Below are 23713 nucleotides of genomic sequence, written 5' to 3' on the forward strand. Positions count from 1 at the left end.
GAAGGATTATTAGCCTAACATTAACATCTAAAGGCTTGATTCTGTTGACATAGGCTACACGAGGCAGGGTTTGTTCAGATTAAATGGTCACAAAACCGGAGAATGAAGGACAGTGCCGGGTGCCAGATCACACACCTTTAATCTGAGCAGAGGCAGGCAGCATTTTGAAACTATTTAACCATAAATGTAATTGTCTAAAACTTGGAAGTTTTATGTGTCATATTAGTAACCAATGCTAGTTGATGCATCTTTAGATCTCCCCTTGATATTTTCATCTCTGTCACATGAAACCACTTTGTATTATCCTGCTAATTGCATTTGAGAACATTTGATGTATTGTTTATTCTCCCAGGGACGACAGGACGAGCCTTGGAGGAAATTATTTTCTAAAGACATAAAAAGTATTTGGTTGTAATTGTAATGTTGCAATATTTTATTGGCTACGGAAAATGGCCAACCATCCTCCAGAAGAGCCATAAAGTTGTATTTTGAGACAGGTTTGAATGTGCAAAGAAGCCATTAGGCTGAGTGTGGCCAACATTTATGTCTGATTCTCTATGGTAAAAAAAGGTTCCTTGCGTCATACAATGATGTAAAAATTGTGTCACAGACCTTGTCTTTTGGAACAAGTGTTTGAGCTTTTGGAAAAGTAAAAAATGGCTAAAAAAAGTTCATGTCGAGCCCACCTGGTGTAAAGGGACATGGAGAATAATTGATCCCTGTAATGATTGATATCTGTCCAATTTTACAACTTGTAAACATTGATACATTCCACTATGGTGTCTAAGGTTATATACTATCTGGGCTTTTTTGACCATAACAGTTAAAGGTCATTACTTTCATTAGCGTTCTCATTTTAGGACAGAAGTAGTCTAGATTTCTGGTGTTTTAATTAAACTGTTTTATCTCTCCAGCTCCCTCTCTAGTTGTAAAAAATAAATAAAATAAAATATCCACCCCCTACCTCTGTCAGAATGGTTTAGTCCTAGCTCGGCTGTAATTTTCCATGCTGCTGCAGACTGCTAGGGTGGGTGAGGGGTGGCCGCAAAGCTTGTCAGGCTGTTAGCACTGACTGTGCTGTTAGCCTGTTTTTTTGCAGGCAAAAGGAAGTCTCTGTGCTGCATGCTTCTGCCAAAGTTACTAAATAAGTAGTCTATTTTGCTTTTGTAGTAACTTTTAAGATTGCCATTCTGAGGTAAATCCTAAAGGCAGAAAATTATTTTGTTTCCATCCTTTTGTTCTGAGGGTGTTAGATTGTGCAGTTAGTCAGCCTGTGCTGGGTCAGTGTTGCCTGTGCTGGTCATGTTTAGCGATGAGGCTGAGACTGATGGTTTCACTGTGCGCACGTGTGCACAACCTTGCAAAAGAACACACTATGGTGAAACAGATGGCACAGTCCGACCTCAGCCCCCCCCACCCTCCCGCTTTTTTCTTCCTTCCTCTGCTGTTGCTAGTTCCCTCAACACAAACTAATCACGCGTACGACCTCTGTCCAATGGAAGGCCTACTTCTCCAGACTATTCCTTTTTAAGGTTTACTTGAATTTCTTATATATATTTTTAAAACACCTATACCCAAGTTACACTATTCTGACTAGTATCTACACTTCAGTATTTAACTTAGCTAACTTAACTTAGTTTGTTTGTTGGCTAAAGAGTGCTACGTTAACAGTGCTTCCAAAACGTAGATAATGCGTTTAAAAAAAAACGTATTTATGTAACACTAATGTCGTTTTATTTGGTCATTGTGTGTTTTGTCTTAGGAACATTTGTATTATTTTTTTGTATAAAAAAATATGCAAATTTTTGGCATTTAGATATTCATGTCCAGCTATTTGTATGATAGAGGTGAGAGTGTCTGAACAGCTGGGGGACAATACTATAAACCTTAAGTATTGTGATAGCAGCAATGCTTTGCCACAATTTTGTCTGACAAGTGAAAAAGGTATTGAATCATCATTGGCACAAGAATAGGAGCTTGAACAGGAAAGTGATACCTTCATATCTACCAATATTTTCTCCTTAGTTTCCCGGCTAATTGAGTCAAATGAGGATCTTGGAAAATTAACTGTAAAAGGCGACAAAACCACAAACTGTCTGATCAACACTGGGATATGAACACTGATCAAAGCTCATGTTGTGTGGCTCCTCCCGCCTTGCCACTAATTGAAAACACACCTGAGAATTGAAAGGTAGAGATCATCTTGGATCTAGTCCAATTAACAAAAGTCTAATTATTCAGAGGCTGTCAAGTCATTTGTCCTCACCGAGGCAGTGAAAAGTAAGTGGAGAAATTCTTTAAGATTTCTGCAGACCACCCACCTCAGCCAAATCAGTAAAATTCAACGTACAATGTTTACTCAACATTGCTGAGACTGATCGTCTACCTTGTGTATTGGGAGAGGTCTAAAAGGGGAGGGAATTTTCACAGAAATTGTAATCTGAAAGGAGTTTCTGAAATGTATGCCGGCAGCCAGAGGATGCAGCTCACATAGGTCTAGCAACAGAACATTAGAGCACTCTGCACTTGGATCAGGGCCTTATTTAACAGGAGAGAACATTCACTAAATAAAACTATCTCGGACTAGGCTTGAATCCCAGCCCGTCTCTGCTAACTCTTTGGTTTGACCATATCCTCTCACTGCTGTGTAGCAAGACAGGCGAGTTGTATTTATTCACTTTTTACTTCGTATTGCCCTATGCTAATGCTAATGATTGACAGATCAGCAGTATTTTACAATGACAAATGAGAGGACTTGCCTTCCTGTATATCTGCATAGTTTTTGAAAGTAATTTTCAGATGTTTGCCAGTGCCTGTGTTTTCATACGGATGAATTCAGGAATGGGCAGATCACTGGAAATCTATTTATAATGCGCTCCAATCACAGACGTGCCCATTCATTTTCAAGGCTTTCCCTCATTTTACACATCTGTGAATTATTCTGCTGCTGTTTGGCCTCATCCATCTGGAATTGTTGTGAGCTATGAACAGAACACAGTAGTAGTCAAGTACTACTAGCCTAGTAAATCACTAAGGTTGGTCAGAGGAGACAAACATTACCAAAGGAATAGAAGCAAGGACAAAATGGTGATGAGGAGTATTTTTTACTCCAATTTGGATGTATACAGTGGACAGTTTACAGCTATTGCAGACCAGAAACCAATTATCTATGGCCCACATCAATCAGTAAATGCTGTAGTATATAGCAGAAGATTAGCTTGAACCGCATAATGGGAGCTTCAGGAGAAAATATACCCAAACGAAATAGATTTAACCTAATTGATCGGCATAACCAAACATAAAATGGTGTGGGATGGATGAGGAAGTAAAAAGCAAACTTAACCTAAACCTTAACCTAAACTTAACCTTAACCTAAAAAGCAAACTTAACCCACTTTTTATACAAATAAAAACGAATGAAACCATCTATGTAAAATTGGCATACAGAGCAAATCATTTAACATGAAGGTGATGTAAGTTGATGCACTGTTGTACTTCAGTGGATTGGATATGTGTTCAGTTAGTAGCGTGTGAGGGCTCAGCCTGGCAGTGCACACAGCAGAACTGGCGGACATTTTGTTTTTTTCTGCAGTGAATCCAGTTTTTTTCTGCAGTGAATGAAAGAGGAGTGGGTGGGGAAACGACGCGCACTGTGCAATAACATTGGAATGTGAATAGCGCCATTGTAACATAACAGGATGTGATTTCACCTTATTCTTTTTATATCACGGAAACTCATCAGAGATTAGAAAATAACATGTTAATAATTCTTATTGTAAAGTTTAGGAAAAATGTGACTAAACAATTTTTCATCATCCATTCGAAGACATTTGGGTAAAATCAGTCTTGCAATCAGAGTCAACAACCTTTTGGTTTCTTTGTTAGCAATAGGAGTCAATACAAGAGACATAATTATCAATCTTTCGGTAGAATCAAAAATATGAATGCAACATATGAAGTGTTGTTCTCATGTTTCATGAGCTGTAATAAAAGATCCCAGAAATGTTCCATGTGCACTAAAAGCTTATTTTTCTCATCTTGTTGACCAATTTGTTTACATCCCTGTTAGTGAGCATTTCTCCTTTGTCAAGATAATCCATCCACCTGACAGGTGTGGCATATCAAGAAGCTGATTAAACATCATGCTCATTACACAGGTGCACCTTCTGCTGGGGACAATAAAATGCCACTCTAAAATGTGCATTTTTAACACACAACACAATGCCACATGTCTCAAGTTTTGAGGGAGTGTGCAATTGGCACGCTGACTGCAGGAATGTCCAACAGCTGTTGCCAGAAAATGTAATATTCATTTCTCTACCATAAGCCGCTCCGGCATCGTTTTAGAGAATTTGGCAGTACATCCAACTGGTCTCACAGCCGCAGACCACTTTTAACCATGCCAGCCCAGGACCTCCACATCCGGCTTCTTCACCTGTGAGATCGTCGATGAGACCAGCCACCGGGACAGCTGATGAAACTGTGGGTTTGCACAACCAAAGAATTTCTGCACAAACTACCAGAAACAGTCTCGGGAAGCTCATCTGCGTGCTCGTTGTCTTCACCCGTGTCTTGGCCTGATGACAGTTTTGCGTCGTAACTGATTTCAGTGGGAAAAGGCTCCATTCGATGGCCACTGGCACGCTGCAGAAGTGTGCTCTTCACGGATGAATCCTGATTTCAACTGTACTGGACAGATGGCAGAGAGCGTAGAGTGTATGGCGTCGTTTGAGCGAGCGGTTTGCTGATGTCAACGTTGTGAACAGAGTGCCCCAGGGTGCCATTGGGGTTATGGTATGGGCAGGCATAAACTGCACACAACGAACACAATTTGCATTTGATAATTTGCGATTTGAATGCACAAAGATCTGCCGCAATCACCTAATTTTTCAGCATGATAATGCACAGCACCATGTCTCAAAGATCTGTACACAATTTCTGGAAGCAGAAAATGTCCCAGTTCTTCCATGGCCTGCATACTCACAAGGCATGTCACCAATTGAGCATGTTTGGGATGCTATGGATCCATGTGTACGACAGCATGGTCCACATCCCTTCGATATCCAGCAACTTCGCACAGCCATTGAAAAGGAGTGGGACAACATTCCACAGGCTACAATCAACAGCTTAATCATCTCTATGTGAAGGAGATGTCGCGCTGCATGTGGCTAATTGGTGTTCACACCAGATACTGACTGGTTTTCTGATCAATGCCCCTACCTCTTTTTTTAAAATAAATATGTGACCAACAGATGCATATCTGTATTCCCAGTCATGTGAAATCCATAGATGAGGGCCTAAATAATTAATTAAAATTGACTTATTTCCTTACATGAACTGTAACTCAAGTTAAATCTTTGACTTTTTTGCTTGTTTTTGTTGTGTATAATTATGTGAAGTGTAAAATGATACCTAAAAGTAGGAGGAGTTTAAACTCTCGTCCTCCTGCACAAGTGAAAGTTTCAGCCAAGTGCTAAGCCTGGCTGCGCACAGCAGCAGAACTGGTGGACATTTTGAGTTTCTGTTGGCAGTTCCTCAGGCAGTCTATGGAAGAGGAAGGGAGTGGGGATGGGCATACTACGCAGTGAGCTATTAGCTGGCTAGTGTTAGACTGAATAACTGTAATATCAGCAGCATTTTTAAATTATCCATTTTTGGTTTCACCTTATAATCCAAGAACTATGCAGGAAACAGAAAACATAGTCCTGACTTTCATGAAGGAGTAAACTATCAACTACCATCTTTTTTAATGCATATTGCCATTAATGATTATCGGCCTTTTTAATTAATACAAATACTTATTTCTAAACAATTATCACACTTCTCAGAAATTGTGTTCCACCTGTGTTACTTGTGTACCTTTTCTATCTATATTCCATAATGGTGTTCAGGTACAAGGAACATGATTGATCCCTGTATTGATTGATATTTGTCAAGTTTTACAACTCGTAAACATTAATACAGTTAACTATGGTGTCTAAGATGATGTACTCTCTCAGGTGTTTACATTTTTATTTTTTACATTACACCAAAGGATCTTATATTCATTAGCATCCTTATTTTAGGACAGAAGTAGTTTAGATTTCTGGTGGTTAATTAAACAAACGGTTCTCTCTCTACCTCCCTCTCCAGTTATAAAAAATATCCTCCCCCTACTTCTACCTGAATGGTTTAGTCCTAGCTAGGCTGTAGTTTTCCATGCAGCTGCAGACTGCTAGGTTGGGGGAGGGGTAGTACTAAGTGTGTCAGGCTGTGCACTTTAGTACTGACTGTGTTGCTAACCTTGTTTTTTTTTCAGGCAAAAATATGTCAGTGCTGCATGCTTTTGCTAAATTTACAAAAAATATTTACATTTATTGTTGTGGCTTTTAATATGGCTACCCTGAGGTAAATCCCAAAGGGAGAAAATCCTTTTGTTTCTCTATGTTTTGTTCTGAGGGTGTTACATTGTGCAGTTTGTCGGCCTGTGCTGGGTCAGTGTTGCCTGTGTTGAGCCATGAGGCTGAGACTACGGCGGTTTCACAGTGCGCACAACTTTGCACAAGGCAACCACTTTTTAACGAGTCTCTACATCTACCTACATGTCACAACAGAAACCCAACAAAAGCATTGACTGGTTTGGCCTGCTTGCCTCCCTACCACTGAGGAAGTACAGCTCCCGCTCAGCCCAGTCAAAACTGTTCGCTGTTCTGGCCCCCCAATGGTGGAACAAACTCCCTCACGACGCCAGGACAGCGGAGTCAATCACCACCTTCCGGAGACACCTGAAACCCCACCTCTTTAAGGAATACCTAGGATAGGATAAGTAATCCCTCTCACCCCCCCCCCCCTTTAAGATTTAGATGCACTATTGTAAAGTGACTGTTCCACTGGATGTCATAAGGTGAATGCACCAATTTGTAAGTCGCTCTGGATAAGAGCGTCTGCTAAATGACTTAAATGTAAATGTAAATGACACTCTAGGCTGATGGAACAGTCCAACCCTAGCCCCCCTCACCCTCCTGCTTTGTTTCTTCCTCCCTCTGCTGTTGCTAGTTCCCTCAATGAACACAGCCAAATGAATCACGTGTACGATTTCTGTCCAACGGAAGGCCTTCTCCAGACTTCTCCGGTTCAAGGTTTCCTTGAATTTCTTGATTTTTTTGAAGAATGTTGTACACCTATAATGGTGTTGCTCTATTCTGTATCTTGGGCGACATTTTAGTATTGAACTTGGATATTGTTCTATTTTTTTGTTCCGTGAAGGAGTGCTGTGCTAACCCCAAGTCCGAAACGTAGTGTTCTTTTTTAAATAATATTTTTTACAATAGCGCTGTATTTATGTTTGTATTAGGAAAAAGTATTTTTATTTATTTTCTGTAGTAAAAGAGTAGTAGCTTTGACATTTAGATTGTCCATGCCCTGCTATTTGTGTACAAGGAAGTGAGAGGGTCAGAACAGTTGGGGGGGAATGCTGGAAGTCTGAAGTATTGTGTTAGCAGCAATGCTTTTCAGCAAGTCTGAATGTGTAAAAATCTTTGTCTGACAATTGAAAAATGTCTTGAATCATCATTGGCACCGGAACAAGAACAGGAGCTTTAACAGGAAGGTGATATCTCTATATCTACCAATATTTTCTCATACTGGTTTCCTGGCTAATGGAGTTCTATGGGGATGTTAGAAAAAAATAATTAACGCTACAAAACCACAAACTGTCTCTGATCAACACTGGGATATGAACACTGATCAAAGCTTGTGTTGCGTGGTTCCTCCCGCCTTGCCACTAATTGAAAAACACACCTGAGGTTTGAAAGGTAGAAATGAGCTTGCATCAAGTCCAATTAACAAATGCTCCATTATTCAGAGCTGTCAACAGTAATTTGTTCTTGTCGAGGCAGTAAAAAGTAAGAGCAGGAATTATTGAAGATTTCTGTAGACCACCTACGTCAGCCAAATCAGTTGTGAAATTCAACATACAATGTTTCATCAACATTGATGAGACTGATCGCCTACCTTTGCCTGTGTCTTGGGAGAGATCTGAAAGCGGAGGGAATTTTCACAGAAATTATCATCTGGAAGGAGTTCCTGAAATATATGCCATCAGCCTGAGGATGCAGCTCACATAGGCCTAGCAACAGAATATGAGGGCACTCATTTAACAGGAAAAAACATTCACTAAATAAAATGTAGCATGGACTACGGCTTGGAGCCCATCCCAACTCTGCTCACTTTTTGGTTTAACCAAACCTGCAAGGCAGGTTTTTTTCTTCGTATTGCCCGATGCTAATGATTTTAAAGATCGGCAGTGTTTTATGACAAATGAGAAGAATTGCCTTCCTGAATAACCAAAATGTTTTTAAAAGTAATTTTAAGGTGCCTGTGTCATACGGATGAATTCAGGAATGGGCAGATTACTGGAAAGATATTTATAATGCGCTTCAATCAGAGATATGCCGATAAATTGTCAGGTCTTTCCTTGATTTTACACATCTGAATTGTTTTGCTGCTGTTTGGCCACATCCCTCTGGAATTGTTGAGAGCTATGAACAGAACACAGAGTACTAGTCAAGTACTACTAGCCTAGTAAATCACTAGTGTTGGTCAGAGGAGACAAACATTACCAAAGGAATAGAAGCAAGGACAAGATGGTGGTGATGAGGAGTGTTTTTTTTCTCTCCAGTTTGGAGGTATACAGTGGATAGTTTACACCTATTGCAGACCAGAAACCAATCATCTATGGCCCACATCAATCAGTAATTGCTGCAGTATATAGTACAGCGGAGGACTAGCTTGAATCCCATCCTGGAGTTTCAGGAGAAAATATACCCAAACAGGAACACTAAAATAACACATCCTAGATCTGAATGAATGAAATATTCTTAGTAAATACTTTTTTTCTTTACAAAGTTGAATGTGCTGACAACAAAATCACACAAAAATTATCAATGGAAATCAAATGTATCAATCCATGGATGTCTGGATTTGGAGTCACACTCAAAATTAAAGTGGAATACCACACTACAGGCTGATCCAACTTTGATGTAATGTCTTTAAAAGAAGTCAAAATGAGGCTCAGTAGTGTGTGTGGCCTCCACGTGCCTGTATGACCTCCCTACAATGCCTGGGCATGCTCCTGATGAGGTGGCGGATCGTCTCCTGAAGGATCTCCTTCCAGACCTGGACGAAAGCATCCGCCAACTCCTGGACAGTCTGTGGTGCAACGTGGCGTTGGTGGATGGAGCGAGACATGATGTCCCAGATGTGCTCAATTGGATTCAGGTCTGGGGAATGGGCGGGCCAGTCCATAGCATCAATGCCTTCCTCTTGCAGGAACCGCTGACACACTCTAGCCACATGAGGTCTTGCATTAGGAGGAACCCAGGGCCAACCACACCAGCATATGGTCTCACAAGGGGTCTGAGGATCTCATCTCGGTACCTAATGGCAGTCAGGCTACCTCTGGCGAGCACATGGAGGGCTGTGCGGCCCCCCAAAGAAATGCCACCCCACACCATGACTGATCCACCGCCAAACCGGTCATGCTGGCGGATGCTGCAGGCAGCAGAGCATTCTTCATGGCGTCTCCAGACTCTGTCACGTCTGTCACATGTGCTGAGTGTGAACCTGCTTTCATCTGTAAAGAGCACAGGGCGCCAGTGGCAAATTTGCCAATCTTGGTGTTCTCTGGCAAATGCCAAACATCCTGCACGGTGTTGGGCTGTAAGCACAACCCCCACCTGTGGGAGTCGGGCCCTCATACCACCCTCATGGAGTCTGTTTCTGACCGTTTGAGCAGACACATGCACATTTGTGGCCTGCTGGAGGTCATTTTGCAGGGCTCTGGCAGTGCTCCTCCTTGCACAACTGCAGAGGTTGCGGTCCTGCTGCTGGGTTGTTGCCCTCCTACACGTCTCCTGATGTACTGGCCTGTCTCCTGGTAGCGCCTCCATGCTCTGGACACTACGCTGACAGACACAGCAAACCTTCTTGCCACAGCTCGCATTGATGTGCCATCCTGGATGAGCTGCACTACCTGAGCCACTTGTGTGGGTTGTAGACTCCGTCTCATGCTACCACTAGAGTTAAAGCACTGCCAGCATTCAAAAGTGACCAAAACATCAGCCAGGAAGCATAGGAACTGAGAAGTGGTCTGTGGTCACCACCCGCAGAACCACTCCTTTATTGGGAGTGTCTGGCTAATTGCCTATAATTTCCACCTGTTGTCTATTCCATTTGCACAACAGCATGTGAAATGTATTGTCAATCAGTGTTGCTTCCTAAGTGGACAGTTTGATTTCACAGAAGTGTGATTGACTTGGAGTTACATTGTGTTGTTTAAGTGTTCCCTTTATTTTTTTGAGCAGTGTACATTTAACCTAATTGATCAGCATAACCAAACAGAAAATGGTGTGGAATGGAGGAGGAAGTACATAATAACTACTTACAATTTAATTTTTTTTGTACAAAGTAAACTTAACCTACTTTTTATACAAATACATAACAAATGAAAACGACTATGCAAAATTGGCATACAGAGAAAATACTTTATTAACATGGAGGTGATGTAACTTGATACAGTGGATTGAATATGTGTTCAGTTAGTAGCCTGTGAGGGCTCAGCCTGAATGGCTGTGCACACAGCAGAGCTGGTGGCCATTTTGTTTTTTTCTGCAGTGAATCCAGAACACTGGTAATGAAAGAGTGGGGGAGGGGGGGACTACGAGCACTGTGCAATAACATTGGAATGTGAACAGCGCTGGTGTAACATAACAGGATGTGATTTCACCTTTTTTAGTTTTTTTAAAAAGGAAACTAAAATTAGAAAATAATATGTTAATAATTTGTATTGTAAAGTTATGAGAAAAAATGTTACTGAACATATTGTTTTTCATCATCCATTCGGAGGACATTTTGGTCAAATCAGTATTTCCATCAGATTCAGTTATCTTTTGGTTTCTTTGTTACTAATAGGATTCAATACATGAGACACATAATGTTACAAATTGCGATATTTTGGTACAATCCCCATTGTATGTATACTGAAGAAAAATATGAACACAACATGTAAGGTGTTGGTCACATGTTTCCTGAGCTGAAATAATAGATCCCAGACATTTTCTATATGCACAAAAAGCTTATTTCTCAAATTTTGTGCACAAATGTGTTTACATACCTGTTAGTGAGCATTTCTCTTTTGCCAAGATAATCCATCCACCTGACAGGTGTGGCATATCAAGAAGCTGATTAAACAGCATGATCATTAACAGGCCACTCTAAAATGTGCAATTTTGTCACACAACACCAATGTCATGTGTCTCAAGATTTGAGGGAGTGTGCAATTGGCATGCTGACTGCTAGAATGTCCACCAGAGCTGTTGCCAGAGAATTTAATATACCTTTTTTTTTAACCATAAGCCGTTTCCAACGTTGTTTTAGATTGTAGTACGTCCAACCGGCATCACATCCGCAGTCCACGTGTAACCACGCCAGCCTAGGACCTCCACATCCGGCTTCTTCACCTGTGGGATCCTCATTGAGACCAGCCACCCGGACAGCTGGTGAAACTGTGGGTTTACACAACCAAAGAATTTCTGCACATACTGTCAGAAACAGTCTCGGGAAGCTCATCTGCATGCTCGTTGTCCTTACCAGGGTCTTGACCTGACTGCAGTTTTGCGTCATAACGGATTTCAGTGGGAAAAGCCTCCGATGGCCACTGGCACGCTGCAGAAGTGTGCTCTTCACGGATGAATCCCGATTTCAACTGTACCGGACAGATGGCAGGCGGTGTAGCGTGTATGTGTGGGCGAGTGGTTTGCTGATGTCAACGTTATGAACAGAGTACCCCATGGTGGCGTTGGGGTTATGTTATGAGAGGGCATAAGCTATGAACACAATTGCATTTTATCGTTTGCGATTTGAATGCACGAATATCTGCCGGCATCACGTCTTGTTTCAGCATGATAATGCACAGCCCCAGTTCTTCCATGGCCTGTATACTCACCAGACAGGTCACCCACATGTTTGGGATGCTCTGGATCGACGTGTACGACCGCGTGATCCAGATCCCACAGGTCACAATCAACAGCTTGATAACCTTTATGCGAAGGAGATGTTGCGCTGCATGAGGCAAATGGTGGTCACACCAGATACTGACTGGTTTTCTGATCTATGCCCCTGCCTCTTTTTTGTAAGGTTTCAGATGCATATCCCTGTCATGTGAAATCCATAGATTAGGGCCCAATTAATTTATTTCAATTGACTCATTCCCTTATATGAACTGTAACTCAGTAAAATCTTTGACATTTTTTGCTTGTTTTTGTTAAGTGTATAATTATGTTTAGAGTAAAATTATACCTAAAAGTAGGAGGAGTTTAAACTCTCGTCCTCCTGCACAAGTGAATGTTTCAGCCAACAGCTGCCAAGTGCTAAACCTGGCTGCGCACAGCAGCAGAACTGGTGGACATTTTGAGTTTCTGCTGGCACTTCCTCACGCAGTCTGAAAGAAGGGAGTGGGGGATGGGCATACTACGCAGTGAGCTATTAGCTGGCTAGTGTTCTACTGAATAACTGTAATATCAGCAGCATTTTTAAATGATCTATTTTTGGTTTCATCATGTAATCCAAGAACATCTAATCCAAGCACATCATGTCATCCAAGCACATAAAACAGTTTAGTCCTGACTCTCAACAATGAGTAAAAAACAATCAACAACCATCTTTTTCTGTACATGTTCACTTTATCATTGTATTGCTATTGCCATTAGTGATTATAGGTCTGTTAAGTAAAATCCTTATTTCTAAACAATGTTGTCACACTTTCTTCTCAGAAATGGTATGTTTTCACCTGTGTTATCTTTGTATCTGTTCTATCTACGGTGCCTTCGGAAAGTATTTAGGTTACAGCCTTATTCTAAAATGGATTAAATAGTTTTTTTTCTCTTCATGAATCTACACACAATACCCCGTAATGACAAAGCAAAAACAGGTTATTCCATTTTTTTCCCCCCACATGTACATAAGCATTCCGAGCCTCTACTCAGTGCTTTGTTGAAGCACCTTTGGTAGCAATTACATCCTCGAGTCTTATTGGGTATGACGCTATGAGCTTGACACACCTGTATTTGGGGAATTTCTCCCGTTCTTCTCTGCAGAACCTCTCAAGCTCTGTCAGGTTGGATGGGGAGCGTCGCTGCACAGCTATTTTCAGTTCTCTCCAGAGATGTTTGATCGGGTTCAGTTCCGGGCTCTGGCTGGGCCACTCAAGGACATTCAGAGACTTGTCCCCGAAGCCACTCCTGCGCTCTGTGCTTAGGGTTGTTGTCCTGTTGGAAGGTGAACCTTCGCCCCCACTCTGAGGTCCTGAGCACTCTGGAGCATGTTTTCATCAAGGATCTCTCTTTAATTTGCTTCATTCATATTTCCCTTGATCCTGACTACTCTCCCAGTCCCTGCTGCTGGAAAAACATCCCCACAGCATGATGCTGCTACCACCATGCTTCACCGTAGAAATGGTGCAAGGTTTCCTTCAGATGTGACGGTGGCATTTAGGCCGAATAATTCATTCTTGGTTTCATCCTACCAGGGAATCTTGTTTTTCATGGTCTGAGTCCTTTAGGTGCCTTTTGGCAAACTCCAAGTGGGCTCTCCATGTGTCTTTTACTGTGGAGTGGCTTCGGTCTGGCCACTCTACCATAAAGTCCTGATTGGTGGAGTGCTGCAGAGATGGTTGTCCTTCTGGAAGGTTCTCCCATCTCCACAGAGGAATCTGGAGCTCTGTCAGAATCACCATCGGGTTCTTGGTCACCTCCCTGACCAAAACCTTTCTCCCCCGATTGCTCAGTTTGCCTGGGCGTTCAGCTCTTGGAAGAGTCTTGGTGGTTCCAACTTCTTCCATTTAAGAATGATGGAGGCCACTTTGTTCTTGAGGACCTTCAGTGCTGCAGAAATGTTTTGGTTCCCTTCACCAGATCTGTGCCTCGACACAATCCTGTTACATGCGCTGCCAACTGTGGGACCTTATATAGTATGTGCCTTTCCAAATCATGTCCAATCAATTGAATTTACCACAGGTGTACTCCAATCAAGTTGTAGAAACATCTCAAGGATGATCACTGAAACAGGATGCACCAGAGTTAAATGTTGAGTCTCATAGCAAATGCTCTGAATACTTATGTAACTAAGGTATTTCTGTACGCAAAAAATCTAAACCTGTTTTCGCTTTGTCATTATGGGGTATTGTTTGTAGATTGCTGAGGATTTGTTATATAATCCATTTTAGAATAAGGCTGTAATGTGGAACAAGTCAAGGGGTCTGAATACTTTCCGAAGGTAGTGTATAGTGTGCTCAGCTGCCCTAATATTCCATACTGGTGTTCAGGTACAAGGAACATGACTGATCCCTGATCGATTGATATTTGTCAAATTGTACAACTCGTAAACATTGATACATTTGATTATGGTGTCTAAGGTTATGTATTCTCTCAGGATTTTTTAAATCATTACAGGGAAAGGTCCTTATTTTCATTTGCATTCTTATTTGAGAACAGAAGTAGTCTAGATTTCTGATGGTTAATTCAACAGTTCTATCTCTCTACCACCCTCTCTAGTTAGAAACATATATTTCCCCCCTACTTCTTTCAGAATGGTTTAGTCCTAGCTAGGCTGTAATTTTCCATGCAGCGTTAAACTGTGCTAGTGTGGGGGAGGGGTGGTACTAAGTGTGTCAGGCTTGTGCACTCTAGTACTGACTGCGATTCTAGAGTTTTTTTGCGGGCAAAAAGCAGTCTCTGTGCTGCATGCTTCAGCCAAAGTTACCAAAAATGTATATTTTGCATTTGTTTTACTAGGTGTTAGTATGGCCACTCTGATGTAAATCCTAAAGGGGAGAATCATTTTGTTTCCATCCTTTTGTTCTGAAGGTGTTACATTGTGTAGTTTGTCAGCCTGTGCTCGTCAGTTTTTCCTGGTTTGAGCCATGAGGCTGAGACTATGCCGGTTTCACTGTGGGCACAACCTTGCACAAGAACACTCTATGCTGAAACAGATGGAACAGTCCAACCTTAGCCTCCCTCACCCTCATGCTTCTTTTCTTCCTCCCTCTGCTCTTGCTAGTTCCCTCAATCAACACAGCCAAAAAAATAGCGCTTAAGACTTCTGTCCAACGGAAGCCCTACTTCTCCAGACTACTCCTGTTCAAGGTTTACTTGAATTTTTGATTTGAAAGAATCTTGTACACCTATACCCATGTTGCTCTATTCTGACTAGTATCTTGGACTACATTTCAGAATTTAACTTGGCTACTGTTTTTTTTTTTTGCTAAAGAGTGCTACAGTAACCACTATTCCGAAACGTAGATAATATATGTTTTTTTTTGTGTTATTTTTAAATACTATTTTGTGCAATGGGGCTGTTTTGTTTTGTATTAGGATGAATATTTGTATATATTTTCTGTATTTGTAAAGTAGCATTTTTGGCATTTAGATTTTCATGCCCTGCTATTTGTGAGAGGAAGTGAAAGGGTCAGAACAGTTTGGAGAGAATGCTGGAAGCCTTGAGCATTATGTTAGCAGCAATGCTTTGCAATCAGTCCGAATATGTAAAAAACTTTTGTCTGACAAGTGAAAACTGTATTGAATAACCATTGGCACCGAAACAAGAACATAAGCTTAAACAGGAAGGTGATATCTTCATATCCACCAAAATGTTCTCCTATTGGTTTCCTGGCAAATGGAGTTCTATTGGGATCTTAGAAAATAAAACTGTAAATGTGACAAATATCCGAACTAGGTCTGATCAACGCTAATCAAAACTCATGTTGCATGACTCCTCCCGCCTTGCTACTGATTGAAAACACACATGAGGTATGAAAGGTACAGATCATCTTGGATCGAGTCCAGTTAACAAGCGTCTCATTATTCTGAGGCTGTCATTAGTCTTTGTTGAGGCAGTGAAAAGTAAGTTCTTGAAGATTCTTGAAGATTTCTGCAGACCACCTAGGTCAGCTAAATCAGTCATGAATGTAAAATTCAACTTAAAATGTTTACTCAACATTGCTGCGAGCGATAGCCTCCATTTCCCTGTGTCTTGAGAGATCTGGAATTGAAGGGAATTTACACTGAAATAGTCATCTGAATGGAGTTCCTGAATGCTGGTAGCCTGAGGATGCAGCTCTCATAGGCATATCAACAGAACATTAGAGCACTCTGCACTTGGGTTAAAAGGCTCTGTGTTAAAAAGCTCTGATTAACAGGAGAAAACATTCACTAAATAAAACTGTATCTTGAACTAGGCTTGAAGCCCAGCCCATCTCTGCTAACTTTTTGGTTTGACCATATCCTCTCACTGATGTGTAGCAAGGCAGGCAAGAGTTTATTTAGTTTGTGTTCGTATTGCCCTATGCTTATGGTTGTAAGATCAGCAGTATTTTACAAGGACTTACATTGACAAATTATAGGAATTGGCTACCTGTATACCTGCATACTTTTTAAACGCAGCCATGCAATCTCCATAGACAAACATGGGCAGTAGAAGGGCCTTACTGAAGCTCTCAGTGACTTTCATCTTGGCACGGTCATAGGATGCCACCTTTCTAACAAATCAGTTGGTAAAATGTTGGTAAAATGTCTGCCCTGCTAGAGCTGCCCCAGTCAACTGTAAGTGCTGTTATTGTGAAGTGGAAATGTCTAGGAGCAACAATGGCCCCAGCCACGAAGTGATAGGCCACACAAGCTCACAGAACGTGACCGCTGAGTGCTGAAGCACGTAGCATGTAAAAATTGTCTGTCCTCCGTTGCAAAACTCACTTCCGAGTTTCAAACTGCTTATGGAAGCAACTTGGAAGCTATGGAAGCAACTTCAGCACAAGAACTGTTTGTTGGGAGCGGCATGAAATGGGTTTCCATGGCCGAGCATCCGCACACAAGCATAAGATCACCATAAACAATGCCAAGCATCGGCTGCAGTGGTGTAAAGCTCGCCACCATTGGACTCTGGAGCAGTGAAAACGCATTCTCTGGAGTGACAAATCACCATCTGGCAGTCTGACGGATGAATCTGGGCTTGGTGGATGCCAGGAGAACGCTACCTGCCTGAATGCATAGTTTCAACTGAAGTTTGGTGGAGAAATAATGTTCTGGGGCTGTTCATGGTTTGGGCTTGGCCCCTTAGTTCCAGTGAAAGGAAATCTTAATGCTCCAGCATACAATTACATTCCAGACGATTCTGTGCTTCCAACTTTGTGGCAACAGTTTGGGGAAGGCCCTTTCCTGTTTCAGCATGGCAATGCCCCTGTGTACAAAGCAAGGTTCATACAGAAATGGTTTGTAGAGATTGGTGTGGAAGAACTTGATTGGCCTGCACAGAGCCCTAACCTCAACCCCATAAAACACCTTTGGAGTGAATTGGAACGCCAACTGCGAGCCAGGCCTAATCGCCCAACATCAGTGCCTGACCTCACTAATGCTCTTGTGGCTTGTGGCTGAATGAAAGCAAGTTCCCGCAGCAATGTTCCAGCATCTAGTGGAAAGCCTTCCCAGAAGAGTGTAGCCTGATTTAGCAGCAAAGGGGGGACCATTTTGGAATGAGATGTTTGACAAGCAGGTGTCCACATACAATTCTACATCTGGAATTGTTGTGAGCTATGAACAGAACAGAGTACTAGTCAAGTACTACTAGCCTAGTAAATCACTAATGTTGGCCAGAGGAGACAAACATTACCAAAGGAATAGAAGCAAGGACAAGATGGTGATGAGTCTTTTTTCCCTTCCAGTTTGGAGGTATACAGTGGATAGTTTACACCTATTGCAGACCAGAAACCAATCATCTATGGCCCACATCAATCAGTAATTGCTGCAGTATATAGTACAGGAGCTTCAGGAGAAAATATATCCAAACGATATACATTTTAACCTAATTGATCAGCATAAATTAACACAAAATGATGTGGGATTGATGAGGAAGTACATCATAACTACAGTTTTTTACTAAATTATTATTTTTTCCAAACTTAAACTAACCCTTTATACAAATAATTTACGAAACCTTATTATTAACATGGATGTGACTTGATACACTATTGTACTACTGTGGATTGGATGCGTGTTCAGGTAGCAGCGTGTGAGGACTCAGCTTGGCTGGCTGCGCACACATCAGAGCTGGTGGCCATTTTGTTTTTTCTGCTGTGAATCCAGAACGCGGGTAATGAAAGAGTGGGGGAGGGGAAGACTGCGCAGTGTGCAATAACATTGGAATGTGAGTTGTTGTAACATAATAGAATGTGATTTCACCTTATTAGTTTTATATCAAGGAAGCTCATATCAGGGGTGAGAAAATCATATGATAATAGTTGATATAGTAAATGAATGAGGCAAAATGTTATGGAACGTATTATTTTTCATCATCCATTCGAAAGGCCATTTTTTAAGCCGAAGGACATAATAAAAATGTTTGATAAATGATCAAACTCAAAATAGAACTCGAAAACCCCCCTTATCTATATGAGGGGTAGCTGTGCGCTTAGTTGTAACAGAGTGTCATTGGTATGTAGGCTAGCGTAGCCTGCAGCTCTGTCTGCCTAGAGCTGTAACTTAGTTTGCACAGTCTGTGTAAAGGACGTGCTCTCTGTGTGTAGGTTGCTTAACGGAAGTTGTAAAATTTCTGTGACTGTTTGTCATGTGATACCAGGCTACACATTGAAGTCAAAGGCACATGGGGTGGGGCCACCAGCAACGTGGCCTATTTATATAGCTGTAAGCAGTCTACTGCAGTCTATCTAGGCAGCAATGCAGCAACAATGCAGTAGACTGTTGTACCTGGAACTGATACAATAATGCAGTTTCTTGGGCCTGGAATTTATTGAGTTTACAGGGCCAAACTAAAGCACCTGATGACCTAGCTCAATTTAATATGCTGGGTGAAAATCAATTGGTTCGGATAGCAGTATCTGCCAATTTCTGAGAAACATTTAGAAAAAATAACCTACTCCTCACCTCAACAATATCATGGTTATTTTGTTGTTTCGCAGATGTTTGTTATTTGGAAACCACTGCATTTTGATGAGTGGTAATGTCATTCAGTGACGTGCGTAACCTGTCCCTATGGAAAGTAAAATGTCTCTAGGGATTAGACAGCAATGCTAGGTAACGGTTTCACTACGTCAACTAGAATGGTGTATCGTAACTAGGCTAAAGGCCTATTGCTCTATGTCTAGATTACTATGACCAAATAGTTTGAATATTTTTGTATAGTATTAGTCAGTTTTTATATTTTTTACATCGTTTTTATAATATTTTACAGTTTCTCTGACTGCTGTCTGTTTCTGCTCATATTTGGAGTGTTCAGACGAGGCAGATGGCTAAACATCTTCCATTATTCACACTAGTTTGTCTGTGCCTTTAGCTTGGAATTCATTATTTTTATGTTTTATCTCTGTATTGATCCTATGGAGCCTTCTGCACAAACTGATCAGTTCTGTGCCGAAAATGTACTTTCAATGTTTCATTTTGTCGTCATCCTCTGTGTGAAGCCTGTTGTGCAAGTTTGTCTGTGTGTTTTGGTGGTTGTTCTAGAAAATTGTGAAAAAAATGATCTGGACATTTCAAGATGTATCTTGAAGCACAGAAGCCTAAGTAATGATAGTAAATCTCATTCGTGAAGACTAGCCTACCCTTTTTTGGCTGGTTTTTGGCCATTGTGAAATATCCTACTTGTAAAACGTCAAACTGTCAGGAGCTTTGCAACACCTGCAGCCTGTTGTATTATTAATTATTACGGCCACCATCTCTTGACTAGTAAAACATGTCTGCAACTTTTTTTTTTTATGATGTACTTATTAATGAAAGGCTCTATATGTTGCTGAAATGTGCTTTAAGTCGTTACATTGAATTAATAATAAATACATTTTCCCCCTCCCCCTCTAGGTTATTGGATCCTTTTGGTGTCAAATTCATGATTGGAAACCTCCAGGTGAGATATTATTTTAAATCTAATATAATATAGGACCACTGACACCCCTAGGTCACATTTGACTAAATACAAAAATCCATATGAATGTCATATTTTGTATATTGGCCTATTGTTCTTAAAGATTGTGTCAATGTCACTGTAACTATGAGAAAATGACTGTCAGCGAAATATAAACTCCATAAGCACAAATTGGAACCTAGCGCCGACGCTGGAATGCGTTCGACAATTGGAACTGTATAAGGTAAATCATGCAGTCCTTGCATAACCCTTCCTCCCTGTTGCCAACGGAGCCTGTATCTAGGGGCCCTGATTGGCTGAGGAAAAGGACCAATAAGAGCGAAGGGGAGGGACAAAAGCAAGTAATGTTGCTGCCATCCTCTGGGATAATGTCATATCCATGCAGACTGGACCGGCTGTGTTGGAATTGACAACGCAAAAGCTTGTCAGCCAATTGAAGAGAGGGAGAGTGTTCTTACAGTGAAAAGTATAGTCTTCTGTCATGTTAGTGTGTTCATCACCCCTGGACCACATGGCATCTCAAGTTTGCAATCCTGAGGATAAAAAGTTGTGAGCGAACATGCGGGACTAAACTTCAGTGGAGAGGAAGCTGGACTTCAGACCATTTTGATAGACTTCTGCTGAGTCACTCTTTCTGCTGAAATTGACTCTTGTATAGAATGGTTCTGTATGCTGAGCTCACAGGGAAAAAGAACCTTCTAGAATAGAACAAAGAGGGGGAAAAACATACCAACAGGGTTCTACAGTGACCCCTAGTGGTGTCCCAGAACACTGCATCGGTTTGGCCTTAAAGATAGCTCACCTGTACCCATTGTAGTGGGTAGAAGCTAGGTGGGTGGCGCAGGTGCTGTTAACATTCCCGAGGAGGATTCTTTCGTGACCCGTTCCAACTAACATCCCCATCCCTCCTTGTCACTCCTCAGGTTAAAATGGAAGTTGCTGTGGCAGAAGAGAAGAAGAAGATATTCCGAGCCAGGAAAACCATGAAGATAAGCGACCGCCAGCAACTGGAGTCTCTCCACAGCACATTGTCGTCCCCCGTCCCGCCCCTGTCCAATTCCAATTCCAGCTCTCCCCCTCCCCGTAGCCCACTGACGAACGGTACGCACACAGAGGATGCACAGAGGGGGGCAGACGGAGAGCAAAACGACGTTGCGGTGACGTCTCGTTCCACAACCCCAGTCCCCCCTACCTCCCTGACCTCTCCATCCCCTCCCCTTGCTCTGTCCCTATCGTTGTCTCCCTCCCCACCAACCTCCCAAAGCCCCAAAGCCAAGGAAGATGCCACTCCCTCCCCCTCATCGCCATTCCACAACCTTAACGACGTGCTGAAAAAGATGGAGGAAGAGGAAAAGAAAAAGGAGTGTTCCACGTCCCCTTCCAATAAGGACAAGGAAGGAAAGGATACAGAGATGGAGGTGGCAAAGACGGACGAGAAAGAAGAGAAATCACCTGAGATGGAGAAAGAGGTTTGTATGAGAACGAGTGAGAGGAGCTGAAATATGGATAAATGGGAAACATTGGAAGTTAAGGAAAATGGGGGTTATAGTTGGAAAGTGTTGAAGTTGGCTTTGTTAGGGGTCCAAGCACCGCGAGTAGGATTTCTTTTTTTTCTCCATGTGTTTGTTGAGTTTGGCGGCTAAAATACAAACTTACCTGGATGTTCTCTTCTCCAGGAGGCCTGCACTACAACTGGAAAGAGCCATGAGGACCAAGCCCCTATGGATCAGTATCCTCTGCACTCTCCGTTCTCTCCCGTCTCGCTCGCCACGTCTGACAAAGAGTCTGGGAAGGAAAAGAGGACAGAGCAGAAAGAAGACACCGTGGCCATGGAAACGGAAACGGAAACGGATACGGACAAGGTCCACGCAGAGACCAAGGCCTCTGAGACCTCCACTTCCACGGAAGAGAGACCTTCCTCCCCCAAGGCCGCTACCATGGCCTCCCCTGTCCCCACCCCCTCCCCCTCTGCTGCCCCTGAGCCGGATCAGGACATCAAAGAAGAGGTGGTAAAGAAGGGAGAGAAGAAGAAAGACGATAGTCAGAAAGAGAAGGAAGGAGTAATGAAGGAGGAAAAGATGGAGGTAGTTTCTGTGAAAAAGGAGGTGAAAAAGGAGAAACAGAATGTTGCCGGGTGTTCTACCTCATCTCTTGCCTCCTCCACCTCTACATCCACAAGTGACAAAGGTATGAAATGATAGAATCTGCAAGATCTGAAAAATCATCGTGAGTTGACTGATAGTAGTAGGCACTACTATGCCAGCTATGTTTCATTTTCAACCTTTTTGGGATTTTAACAAAATATATAATCTGGGAATACTTGTATTTTCCAAATAAAACAACACAGGAAAAAAATCTAAAATAAATAACATACACACAAGCATACTGCACAGGAAATTATCACATGACCATTAACCAAAATAATCTGATTAAACTAAACCAGAACACTTTGTCTCAACAGGGTTGAAGGTGAAGGAGGAAAAGAGCTCCGCTTCTGGACAGAAGCGTCCCCTGTTGGAAGGTGACGAGAAAGATGGAGGGAAGGTTGAAAGAGACGGGAAGAGGCAGAAGGTGCAGGGCGTGGAGTTGGAAGCTCAGCTCGAGTTGAAAATCACTGCGAAAGGTGGCAGTCGCCTAAAACTTGAAAAGGTTGGTCTGGCATGAATTGATGATACCTGTTCTCACGTATTAGCATTTTACCCACAGTTTTAAGACTTTACTCCCAGTCAGGTATAAAGTAACTCTCAAACAATATTGCCCCACACTATCTAGCCCTAAATTGCATCTTGAACTCATCCTACGTTTCTCTTCTTCTCAGGTTCTGCAGAAAATGGTTGAGGAGCGGTTGAGGGCGCTGCAGCTCACTGTCTTCGACCAAGGTTTACAGGAGCTAAAAGACCGGGTAGAAAAGATTGATTGTGCCACAAAACACCAGAGCACCCTTAACACACTACAGGTAAGCTAGCTACTTGTTAAACTACTAGTAACGGGTATGTTACAAGTCTATTTGACAATAGTCACAACAGTCAGAAATAGTCGCCAATGGTTGTAGTCAGCAATAGTCATAGTTTTCAATAGTCACAAAATTCAGCAATGCTAATTAAAATCCTTACAAATGGAAAGTCTCACAGGTTCTCACTGTTTCTTACCCTTTTTCAGGCCAAGATTGCCAGATTAACGAAGAAATTCGGAGAAGCCAACCAGGCCTCGGAGAACAAAAGAAAACAGGAGGTAAGAAATGTTGTTAATTTATGGGACCCCGGTGTCTCAAATATATTTTTGTAATTCATCTACTAGACATCGATATTAGTTAGAGCTGCAATATGTAACTTTTTGTGTGACCCGACCAAATTCACATAGAATTGTGAGTTATAGAGATCTGTCATTCTCATTGAAAACAAGTCTAAGAAGCGGTAGTTCTGTTTTTCTATGCTTCCCGTTCTAAATATTTGTTTAGCGTCTTTTGCTTTCGGCTTTTGCTTTCGGTTTTATACACCAGCTTCAAACAGCTGAAAATACTATATTTTTGGTTATGGAAAATATTTTTCACAGTGGTTTAATTGGTACAATGATTCTCTACACTATACTTGCTTGTTTTGTCACATACACTAAAATTAGGTGAACAATTAGAATTTTAGCAACCAGGAAATGGCTGAACGAATTCTGCATATTGCACATTTAACATCAAATAGACAATTAAATAAAAATTGCTGAGGGTGTTAGCTAAAGGTGTCACCATGGCGTGTGTTCGC

General features: G+C 41.8%; 1 protein-coding gene across 4 annotated transcripts in view; it reads left to right on the top strand.

Annotated features, from left to right (window-relative positions):
• The window catches only part of LOC124002484 (activating transcription factor 7-interacting protein 1-like), a 57169-nt gene that overhangs the window by 18003 nt on the left and 15453 nt on the right, over nucleotides 1-23713 (top strand). For 2 of the 4 annotated variants that reach the window (XM_046309903.1, XM_046309905.1), the window contains exons 2-7: nucleotides 19898-19943; nucleotides 20885-21430; nucleotides 21638-22148; nucleotides 22423-22610; nucleotides 22780-22917; nucleotides 23121-23192. In XM_046309903.1, the coding sequence (XP_046165859.1) occupies nucleotides 19926-19943; nucleotides 20885-21430; nucleotides 21638-22148; nucleotides 22423-22610; nucleotides 22780-22917; nucleotides 23121-23192 (1473 nt within the window). In that variant the 5' untranslated portion in view covers nucleotides 19898-19925. Of the gene's footprint in view, nucleotides 1-19897; nucleotides 19944-20113; nucleotides 20793-20884; nucleotides 21431-21637; nucleotides 22149-22422; nucleotides 22611-22779; nucleotides 22918-23120; nucleotides 23193-23713 lie in introns of those variants that run through there. The other 2 variants (XM_046309906.1, XM_046309907.1) reach the window with 2 other exon arrangements.

Source organism: Oncorhynchus gorbuscha, linkage group LG18 (genome assembly GCF_021184085.1).
Source record: "Oncorhynchus gorbuscha isolate QuinsamMale2020 ecotype Even-year linkage group LG18, OgorEven_v1.0, whole genome shotgun sequence".
NCBI lineage: Eukaryota > Metazoa > Chordata > Actinopteri > Salmoniformes > Salmonidae > Oncorhynchus > Oncorhynchus gorbuscha.